Raw genomic sequence first — 11,756 nt, 5'->3', positions numbered from 1 at the left:
CTGGTCTAGATCCAGCAGCATCAGTGTACAAATATATATATAAAAATTCAAAAGTAACCATTTCCTCTTCATAGATTTATATATATTCACATCCACATATTTGATTTGTTTATTATCTATTGACCTATAGCTCATAAGCATTACTATTAGTTTTCACAGGCACAGGCTAATAGTGTAAACATAAAGCCTACAAAGAATTGCGAAACTTGTTATCTTTTATGATCTAGGTTTTATAGATGCTACTTTGCAGGAGGTTCTATTAATAAACTAGATAAGAAATGTTATTGCTAAACTTGCTCTCTAACAATGCCAGAGTCATAATTAAGGTTACAGTAAAAAATCTGGACTTCTCTCTCTTTCTTTCCTGTTTCCCTGTAGTGACTGAGATGCTGGTAAATGTCCTCAACATCTGCTCAGATGATGAACTTGGGTCAGAAGAAGATGGATTTGATGGTAAGAGGCTTGAATTTTTGTGTTAATGCTATTTCCATGGTGTCTCTTAGCTAACCCTAAAAATAAATTTCAAAGATTTGGATTATGTTTCAGTCATAACATACTATTGAGAATGAAAAGTATTGTTATAATTTCTATTTGCTTTGAAGAAATATACAAGACAAAAACCATCAGAATTTTCTCATTACACTGAAAACATTGTTGTAGTGAATGATTTATAACCATCTTTCAGTACCTTATAATTGCTAAGTGACATTTTTTGGCTCCTTGATAAAAAAATGTAATTGTTTTTTAACAGATGTTACCATTTACTGAGTAACTTTTGAAATACCCTTTAGTGAAGTTGTTTCTGTCAGTTATTCAAATTTTGATGTCTATGATAGAAGAAAATATTTACACATTGATACATTGGTATTTATGTCGGTCCCAATATTTTTTCATATCTGTAATAATAACTAATGAATAAGCTATGAGGTTTTTATTGTTATTTTTTAAGATTATTTGTTACTCAGATACTCTTGAAGAGTATACTTTCTCAATAAGAAACAAAGATTTATGAGCTTAAAGGTGAAGAAAAAAAATTACTCTGAGTCTTACAAAAGTACCCCAAAATGAATAAAAACTAACAAAAATAAAGTTAGAGGAAGAAAGTACAAGAGCACACTTTACTTCCATAAATATTAGTAAGTACCTATGCTGTGTAGGGCACTAAGGATGCCAGCATGCTTTAAAGACCTGTGACTTGATGAAGTTGCAATCTGGTTAGAGAGACTGATGTGAAGCAGATAATATCAATAAAATAAGACAAATTCTAAAAGAGCGAAGGCAGCAGGGGAAACTAGACATTGTGGCAAATTTAAATTGATGAAATTTTTACCTTTAAACTGTACTTAGGTAAAATGAAAAGAGAATGTGACCCTTTCTGAAAGTTAGTATCTGAATAGCATGATTTAATATTTACTTCGATCACATCTATAAATGTAAAATACCTAATGCTGCAGACAAAAGTGAAATAAAAGTGCTCATATACTCATTAACTAGAATCTAATACTCAGGTAAATTTAGTGTACAATTATTCCTACCATCTCATAATTTTTCTCCTTTCTGTACCTTCTCTTGTCTTCATTGCTTGTCTCTATGTGCTGTTTTTCAGTCATGTATCATATTGCAAGGAGATGTACAATGTAAGTTTATGTCTATAAACTTTTACTAGGTCAGAATTAGCTACAGAATAGCCATAAGAACTCACTTAAGTAAATATATTGATATATTTTGAAATATTCTAGAGATTGATGGATATATTATGTTTTAGTGAGATTCTAGATGTTTCATATGTTATGGCCACAGTTTGATACTGTTAACTTTTCCAAGGATAGTGATATTTAAAAGATAATATTTCCATAATGGCAGAGACTTTTTTTCTAAAAGAAGAATACTAATTTGGTGGAATCCAAATCTTAAAAGTCAACAATCACTTTTCAATAGATGCCTTTCATTATGTTCCTTTTATTCCTCAAAAGATTAATTAGCATTAATACAGTGATACTCCACTGTAAACAAATCTCTATTGTAGTCAAGTTCATTGGCTAATAATTATAATATAGACAATATCATAAAAATGTAGCACATTGTCTTGAATAACTAGACCTGCATAGGTTTGTAATTACACATTGATCCATGTGCTCAGCAAATATATATTGAGCATCTACTATATCCCAGGTACTATAGCCAAAAATGCCTTCACATTTCAACAATGCTGTTGTTCCTGCATAGTTAAACATTACCAAGACTAACTCAGTGTTTACTTCATTTATAATGAGTTCTCTTTACCCACCCTCTCAGTCACTTACATGAGGATATATTTCTAGACTTAATCTGCTTTAAAATGATCAGTTCCAATCAATGTGCTCTGCTCATAAGCAATTGCTTTCGAGCCTGCAAGTTCCAATTATAAGAGTGCATGTCCTTTTCAAAGCATTTGGAAGAATTTTTTTTTTTTTTTTTTTTTAAGCAGACCACTGAAATCTCACTCTGCCACACTTAAATCTTAGGTCAATCCTGCAGAGAAATAGCTAGAACCTCTAAACATGATCTTTTAGATCAAATCTCATAATATGCCTTATAAAGAAAAAAGAAAACAGAAATAAAAGTATTAATTAAAAGTATATTTGACTTGGAATATCATACATGTCAGAGTAAACGATCAGAAATTTTCTTTAGTACTTTATCTATCATGACGCCAAAACTATGGATTTCTTCAAAGGTGCTCACGGAACAACTTGTAAAACTTCCCAGAACTCTGACCCTCTTTAGGACTGCAGTTTATTGCAGTTTGAGAAGGGATTTCTTTTGCTTTTTCTTTTGTCTTTATTATTATTACTATTACTATTATTATTATTATTATTATTATTATTATTATTATTATTTTGTAATACTGTTTTCAACTTTAAGATGTTCCCAGTCCTCCCACCCTGCCTTCCACTTGCAGCCTGCAGAGTCTGTCTCTCTGGGGGCCGGCCTTCTACTCTGCCTGTCAGGCTCCTGGGCTTGTTGGCTACAGAGGTGAAAGCAGGAATCAGAAGACTTCAAAGAGCTTAAATAAAGCTCTTCTTTAAATTGCTGTTTATAAGGGAGAGGGGCATCTCTTTATGAGTCACTTATGAAGCCCTTCTCAATATTTTGTTCCTTATTCAATATCAGCTGAAAAGTCAAAGGTAGTAAGTAATGGTGCTTTTACAATCCGTGACTATTTTTTTATCACATCAGCTTGACTTCTTAGTGTCTATGAAATCTATAGAAAATAGATTCTAATAGAGATTCTTCTTATTTCCTTGAGAACTGAAAGGTGTAAGATGAATTTTGCTTCCTCAGTTTCTGTCAGCTCCCTTTTACCATTTAATGGTGATGACAGTAGCAAACACTTATGTGTTAGGCGTTATTTAAGCCATTTATATGTATTAACTCTACTAATTTTACCTTCTTGACCAACAAAAATTTATAAAAATTTATAATTATTAACTATTATTCATTTTAAATATATATATAAATTTACTCGGTGATTTATATTACCCCTAAACCTCAAATCAACCTATTGACATGGGTACTACGATTATCCCAATTTGACGTATGAAGCGATTGAGACCAGGTGAGGTGAAGTGAAAGCCTAAGGTCACACAGCTAGTGAAGCAATAGAGCCCAGATTCAAACTGATGTCTCCCTGGTTCTCAGACTCTTGAACTCCCCACCACCTGTGACTATAGAGCGTGAAATCCTCTTTGAAACAGCCTGATCCCTTTTTTTTTAACAAAACATTAACAACTAAACATCGTATAATTTAATTTGTTAAATATACTATAAAGAAATAGATACTTTGCCCTGTTATTTGGCCACGAGAGTCAAATATATGCAAATAAAACAGTTTCATTCTACTCCTTCAACCATAGTTTACTCCAAAAGTTAGAAGTGTTTCGTGAGGTTAAAAATTGCGGTATATCTGAGCAGACAAAAAGTCCTCTGGCTCACCTAGGCTTCTGCTGGGTAGAAATCACGTCATGATACCTCCTCCCTCACTTCTTCTAAAGGAATTTGATAGCCTGTCTAGAAAAAGGTTGCTGTTTTCAATTGGTCTGTGGTTCTTTTATGTCGAAAATAAAATACAAAACTTCTGTTATCTTGTAAAGTTTTGAAGTAGTTTAATGCCAATGAATGTCTGTCAAGGATCTAATTTATATGTATTGGGGTCTTTGCTTCCTGTTTCCACTTCTTCTGATTTTGGATGATAAAATGATAGTCTGGTTTCAATTTGGAGTTGGTATTCGCCAGACATTTAGAGAAGGAAGAAATCTAAGTAGATGTACCTCATTTGGTAGTCAATTCCCGTTAATGAAGAGGACTCATTTCAGACCAAGAGTTAGTAAGTGATCTCAAAGTGAAGGGAAAAGCTGATAGAAATCAGGTAATCTGGATCACATAGGTTTCTTTAATGTTTTTTATTATAATAAGGAAGTCTGGAGCAGCAGAGCGTTAGAAATAACATTTTCATGAGTTAGAAATGTTTATTAATTTGGAACTTTCTTTTTGGTCCTCAAATCTTAAACTCTGAGATCACTTTTTTTAAATGTATATGCAAACTTTGTGTGAGACTGTGGTATGTGATAAGTCAGGCTAACAAGAAGGAATTGTGGAGGTGAAACTGAAATCCTATAGGATAAGAAACAAAAGGGGGAAAAACATACATTTCAAACCAAATATAGTTTCAGGCTACACTGGAAAGACTAATATTAAATTAGAATTTATTTCTGTGCTTTCATCTAGAGAGCAAACCACATGGTGGAACTCTTATCCTTTATCCACATTTTTGCCTTATCCTAATGTTAACCACAGACAAGTCACTGAATATGGCATCAGAGCAGTTTTTTTTTCGTATGCCTTTAACCATCAAAATTGTGTACCAAAAATTATCTTCTATCGTCTGCTTTGAATTATTAGATAATTCTTCATATCATGGGTTCCCAAGCGTCTCCCCACTTCTTTCTGTCTAGTTTTAAAAAGTCATACAGAGCTTTTGAAAGTGCAGAGTTGCAAATTAGCAGGACTAACATGGCATCTTATTGGTCCTTAAGGAATACCTCTGTAAGGGTTTGGTTATATTATTTTCTATAAAAACAATAATAATTTGCCGTGTCTAATGTTTGAGATGAATTTTATCTTAAAAACTCCCCTCCGCTTTGTGCGTCCGGCAGCACATACACTAAGAGCCATTAATTAGCTTAGAGCTCTTCTTGTGGCTGTGTGATCGTCATTGCTGAGCAACTTACTTTAACATTCTATATTTCAGGTTCCCACACTGGGAGGGGGGAGGGAGGGGAGTTGTATGTCCTATAATAATTGACAGTTTTAGGGGGGGAAGTATCAAATTTTAATATAAAAAAAATAGAAATAAACGTTTAGACATACAAAAGTAAAGAGCTCTGAGGATTACAGAGACAATATGATTTTTGTTCTGTCAACACTGACATGTACGTAACCTACAGTTGGTAAGCAGAGGAGTAACAAAAGCTGTATTTGAGAAAAAGCAAATACTTTTTCCACACTTAGAAAAATGCTTGGAAAATGAACAAAGGATGAGGGGAATATAATTTAGGAACTTAATAATGTGTCTGAAAGTTGAGGTGACTTGGAATGATAATGTGAAGAATAAAATAAAAAAGGAACTATTCCAAAGAGCTATCCAAGGACTTACAACTATGCGACCAGTGGGGCAAAAGAAGCAAAAGTTGATTTAGATAGTTTAAACCTAGGTGCCCAGGAGGTTGAGAGCATTTATGGAAAACTCATCAGTTTCAGGAGAAAGATGAGTTCAGTTACAGACATGCGTTTGAGTGAAAGTGACACATGTAATTCTGGAAATGTCCAAGCAGGATTTGGAAATGGAGTTCTGGAAACTGGGAACAAAGTCTGGGCTTGTGACAGAGGCTTGGAATTAAAAGCCACAATTGAAATCTATTAAGAATGAAATAGGCCTCCAAAGTTGCTGATGTGGAAGGAAAATCAGAAAATTGAGAACCGATCCTTAAAATTAACCCTTCTTGATGAGGCTGGAGAAGCAAAATAAGCAAGTGCAGGAGAAAGAGGGAGTGATCGAAGAGAGAAAGCGCAAGAACTAGGATGGCGTTGCAATTCAGGCAGCAGCTACTTAAAAGTAATATGCACCGAATGCAGGAAAATTACTGTGTGATATAAATTTGGCCAGAAAATAAAATAATAGGATATAACTTTGGTTGTCAGATCAGATTATTGAAAAGGGGCAAATAGCAAAGTTTATTTAAATTTTACAATAACTAGAAAATCGAAGTCATTGGAAAAAGGCCAAAATGATTTAGAGTATCTCAATTTTAATATCATGTTATATTTATATTATATTTTTATTTCTATGTAAAAATATTTATTCATGGAATTCATGGTAGGCAAACACGTGGTCCCAGCCTTCATTGATCTGAGAGTCTTTTGCGAAAAGAAACCAACTTTAAATATGCTAGTCTCACAAAGGATTTAGAGGGTTGGGGAAAGGAGCATGAATTGGGATGAAATATTTGATAACTAAAGGAGGAAACATGGAAGACATCTTTCGTATCCTTTTGGGCTTCTGACAAGGAAAAGAAAAACTTTATGTATTTTACTGCTTTAGGAAGTATGGCCATGTAGGAAATCCATATAATTTTTCCAGGAAATTATATGCAAAGATAGATATCGGTTTACCACTTTTAAATTAAGATTATATTTTTATAATAACTGAGTTTGCACGATGTAATTAGAGATAGGAAAAGGAAGACATTTATGAGAAGAAAGATTATTCCATATTTTATAAAAGGCTTTGTAATTTCTTCTCAGGCTTTTGTTAATTAACTTCCAGTTTATTGTTGATTTTTTCAATTACTTAATATTTTAGTGTGTAATTTAGAAACTAAATTATTTTCGTCACTATAAATGTATCCTTTGTACTCTGTACTCTTTATATACAGTAACTGCTTTTTTCATCATGGTTATGCCATAAAAAGGAAAAGTTATATCCAGTATATTGCTAAAACGGAAGCATGTCTAAAAAGTTCATGGGCATTTACTAGCTGGTAGGGTGTACATGCCCATCATATTTATGGCTATTGATGTTTTGGCACCTTGACTATCGAAAACAAGAAGGTGCCTAGTTAGCTATCATATTTTAATCAGTATCAAGTCTGGATTATTATATTTGATTACAATAATTGAAATCCTTTTAAGTTGCTAATTAAAATGATACAGTAACACAGACATTAAAAAGTCCTTTTTTTCTTTCATATTATACTACCATGACTTTACACTAATGTGTTTCTTTATTACCTGACATAATTTTCACATTGGGTGGAAGTGCAGACTTGGCAGAACAAATTAAATCTTAAAAACCAGCCATATCCCTGTTACAGCTAATTGGTTGTATAATGGGATAATGTTCACCATTGGCTAGAATATTATATGCATGCTAAAATAATACTCCAGAAAATACTTTAGACTTTATACTGTGTTCCCTGAGACACATGTATTATGGACATATATAATATTTTTACGGTGTTTTGAAAATCATTGATATTTATAGCATTCGATGAGCCTTCCTTTAACCAATGACGACACTGGACAACTTACTCTAAGCATTAGCTAATGCATATCTAAGCATACCCTTCAATTCAATGTATTTATGAAATTTATTTGAGAAGGAAATCCACGTTGCATAATAAGAAGGGGAGTAAGCATGCCCTCTATCAACGTTAGTATATTCTTTATCTGAAAGGCATTGAAGTGAGAGCTCTCTTTAATGAAGGCAAAGATTTTGTGGATATGTATGTCTCTGTTTTAGTAAAATATCGCTTCTCACCAACGAGTTCAGGTAATTGGCATGCAAAGAGGCATTCTTCACAGAGGGAACTATGGTGGGTAATGTCAGCTTGCTGAAAATTGATACCATAGGAAAGTAAGATATGTTTTTCTAGTGGTTCCAGCAGAGCTTTTATGATTATTTTTATACTAAAGAATTTTATAAGTCCAGCTGAAATGTCCTTTGTAAGGCACAGGCTGACTATGTGATTGTTTCTTGAAAAATCAATGGAAGCTCCATATCTATTTAAAGTCTGCAGTTTCCATCCAAGTTGTTACTATGCTTACAGCCAGTTTCTTCAACTCTACTGAGCAGTCACTGAACATATGGAACACAACGTCTCACAGAGTAAAAGTCCATGGAATCAATTAGAACTTGTAAACAAAAGTAATTTTTAACTAAGTTGGAAAATAATCAAATAATGACAGTTATTTGACATTTGAGAGTAGTCTACATTTCTGAGACTGCCTATGCAAAGAATTCAGTTATGTTTTATGACAAGAGAAGTGGAGAAAACATAGTCTAGGCTATAATGGCCTTCCTTAAAATCCATTACATAAGAGAGACTTAAATATATATATTAGTATCTTCTGTTACTTTGAAAAATAGGATATAAGACAGAATAGTCTTATGCCAAATATTACACCATTGTAGTTTCTATTACATGCTGAGATTTTAGTTGAGCTAAAAAACATATGTAAGAAATTCAGAATATGTGGTTTTGGGTGAGTAGCCATCATGTCCCAATTTTATCACTTATGGATATGTAATATAGTAAAGTTAGAGTCAAAATTAGAAAGGTATTCCAAACAGGTTGTAGTCTTCAAATGATTAATTTTACAGGGATTTTTAGATTTTGTTATCCTAAAAGTGTTTTTCTGTACCTAATAGAGTAACCTACATAAGTATAAGCAGACATACAGCTATTTTGCGAGAGATGGCACCTAACAACCTTTTGGGGCTAGAGTTAATCAGCACTGACCCTAAGTGGATGAGCAATGCAAGATTCGCAGGTTATGACTAGTCAAGGAGATCTTCCAACAGCTATCAGCTCTAGAAACTGAGTAATCTAATTCTTGATAGAGCAGCAGTATTCATGCCAGAAAATTTTTACTACTGGGATTACACAAAGACATTTCAAGAGAAGTCTTAAGGGACTCTATTTCACATCCTCAGCTTCCAAGTGTCCTCTTTCCTAAAAGTGATCAGCCTGGGAACTCACCTGAGCTGGAGGCCACAGGCCTCATTGCAGCTTCTCCTTTCCCACCTCTTCTTTCTCAATTACTCTCCTTCCATTTCAACAGAAGGCATAGGTCTCCATAGACATAATTACTATGAACATGGCTTTGAGATATTTAGTACTGCAGTACTAAACAGAGAGACGCTGGGAATACTTTGTGAGTCTAGAAAGTCTCTTTAAAGCAGTGTAACCTCACTCCCATCCTTATCATTAAGGGATGCATTCCAATAAAATTTTGTTTCTATGATTTTAAAATATTTATAAACATTTATCGTGTATTTGTCCTACCTAGCTTAATTATATACTAGTAATTGTGATCTTGATTACAAAGGAGTTTTGAACACTTAGAGCCTTATTGTCTCAAGAAATTTACAAAATATATTAATATAAATTTCTAAACATCTTTCACAGCAAAGTACAATGTGGTGAAAAAATATTTTAAAGTAAAAATATATAATTTACTAGCATAAAATCAGGGAAATTGAAATGGAAATTTTTCAAAGAAAAACAGACTAATGAAACATTTTTAAATATTAATGAACGTATCATTCATGGAACTTCTTCTTTAAATGGATGATAGTGGGATGAAATTGCTCTTATGTTTGTATGCCATTGGTAAAAAATAAAAGTATTACAGCCATTTCATTTTAAAATGGCAATGTTTACAATATTATGTTCGTTACAACTATTTAAATGTGATAATAATATTCTTTGGAGGATATTCTGCAAGAGTAAAAACTGTAAAGGTTAATTTTAAAGCCACTCTATTACAGTGAACACAATTGCTCACTAAATCCAAGACTCAAGTACCTGGAGGTTTAAGAAAATGTAGTGAAGCACTTATCACACTCATAGCCAAGGGCAAAACTGGGTAGGTCTCTGAATAAGTTCTGACTTGTTAGGATTTAGAAGCTTAACATTTTTTTATTGTTAAACTAGGTAAGGAGAGAAAAGACAAAAAGATAAAGTTTAGGGATTATATATAGCACATGGTTTGGCCCATGGTTTTATGGGAGCAAATTGGAACATACATTCTTCCAAATAAGACAGTCTGTGTATTCATAATTTCATCATCATCCAAGGTTTCTAGAGGCATCCAATGTCATATTCTGACTCTGCATTTTACCTTGTATTTCAAAGGTGCTGATTTGGTATTGAACCAAACCAATTTTTGTCTTTATTAGAGCACAACAAAAGATATTTCTTATCTCAGTACTTTATGCTTTGTTCCATTAATAGCCTTTATTCAAATTCAGTAATTGCACTATTTGATGAAAAATAAAATCTAGAGGCATATCTAAACTCTGCTTAATGGTAATGAACCATGATAAAATTTTACTTCGAAGTAGAATAGAACAGAGGTGAACGTTGTTAACTTTTAACAAATGTGAAAAGTGGTGTGTTTTCTGTATTTTCTTAGAATTTGAATTAGAAGTTAAAAGAAATTTGAAGTTTACTAACAAAATATAATTTTTAAAATATAACTTTCCCTTGAAAACATGTGAAATGTTAGTGTATATGCACACTTTTTAATGTTTGTTTTACTTAAAAACATATGCTATGGATATACTTGTGTTAGTTAAAAACACCTTAAAGAAAGAAGCCTAAATAATAGCAAAACATTTGAGGCCAATATAATAATGAAGTAGAAAACTTCTGGTACTTTTTCCATTAAATAGGAAAACAACTCTATGACAATAACATTCTAATAATAGGAAAACATTCCTCTTATATTTCGAGTATGAAATTTTTACGTAGCTGGTCTTCTTCATTTCTTATAGTTGTAAAAAGGCGTTGAAATGAATTAGAATCTGTTAGATTGGGATTATAAAACAAAATTTTAACAGTCCAGTTTTCTCCTGGGGCTGATTACAGGAGGTTTGGGGTAAATGTAACCCCACCAGAGAACTTTTCTTCATTACTTCCTTTGACAAGACCATGCAACCCCCTTATAACACAAATAATGAGAGGGACAGAGAGACCTCTCTTCCCAAAGCTGCTCTCTCTTTTCGCTCCAAACCAAGCTCTCTCAAGTATAGTTTTATTTTTTGATGTTTCACTATGAAACATTTCAAACATATAGGGATGTTGAAAGAATTGCATAGTTAATGCCTATCACTTACTTTCTGCAATTAACATTTGACTATATTTGCTTTGTCACATATCTATCTCTCTACCTATTGATAATTTTAAGTTTTTCTTTCTTTTTGGAGATGAGTGACAAAGTAAGTTCTCTGTATCTCTCATGTGTTTGCTAATGTCTAAACTCTTTTTTGTTGTATGCTACTCTGCTAAAGCCTTTGCAATTTAGCCCCAGGCATCTCCAGCTCCTCTTCTCACCCTACCCTCACCCCAGGGTGCCCAAACTCTACTCACACCAGACTTCTCACCCATCCTCTGAACATAATGTGGATCATTGTTGCCTCCATGCGCTTGAGAATTCTCTTCCTTCTATGAGAAAACCATTCTCCCTACTCTCTGACTCTTATCTTCAAGATCCTTCAACTATCATTTTGGTGAATTTTTTTTTTTTTTTTCTCATGCCTCCACGCAATTAGCTCCTTCTTCCAGTGCTGTGCTGGTAAATGTTTAACAACCTGTTTACCAGGAAAAGGCCCATGTTGGTAGCATTTGCAGATTTCCATGTTATTAATTCTC

At 33.2% G+C, this 11,756-nt stretch overlaps 1 protein-coding gene across 4 annotated transcripts in view; it reads left to right on the top strand.

Annotated features, from left to right (window-relative positions):
* The window catches only part of PPP3CA (protein phosphatase 3 catalytic subunit alpha), a 282,030-nt gene that overhangs the window by 252,287 nt on the left and 17,987 nt on the right, over positions 1-11,756 (top strand). For all 4 annotated transcript variants that reach the window (XM_025051775.1, XM_006918871.2, XM_015594930.2 and 1 more), the window contains one exon: positions 379-453. In XM_025051775.1, coding sequence (XP_024907543.1) covers positions 379-453 — 75 coding nt within the window. The remainder of the gene's footprint in view (positions 1-378; positions 454-11,756) is intronic.

This window comes from Pteropus alecto, unplaced genomic scaffold, assembly GCF_000325575.1.
Source record: "Pteropus alecto unplaced genomic scaffold, ASM32557v1 scaffold5, whole genome shotgun sequence".
In the NCBI taxonomy this organism is placed as follows: domain Eukaryota; kingdom Metazoa; phylum Chordata; class Mammalia; order Chiroptera; family Pteropodidae; genus Pteropus; species Pteropus alecto.
Note: the sequence above shows the minus strand (reverse complement) of the source record. Positions and strands in the feature narration are given on the sequence as shown.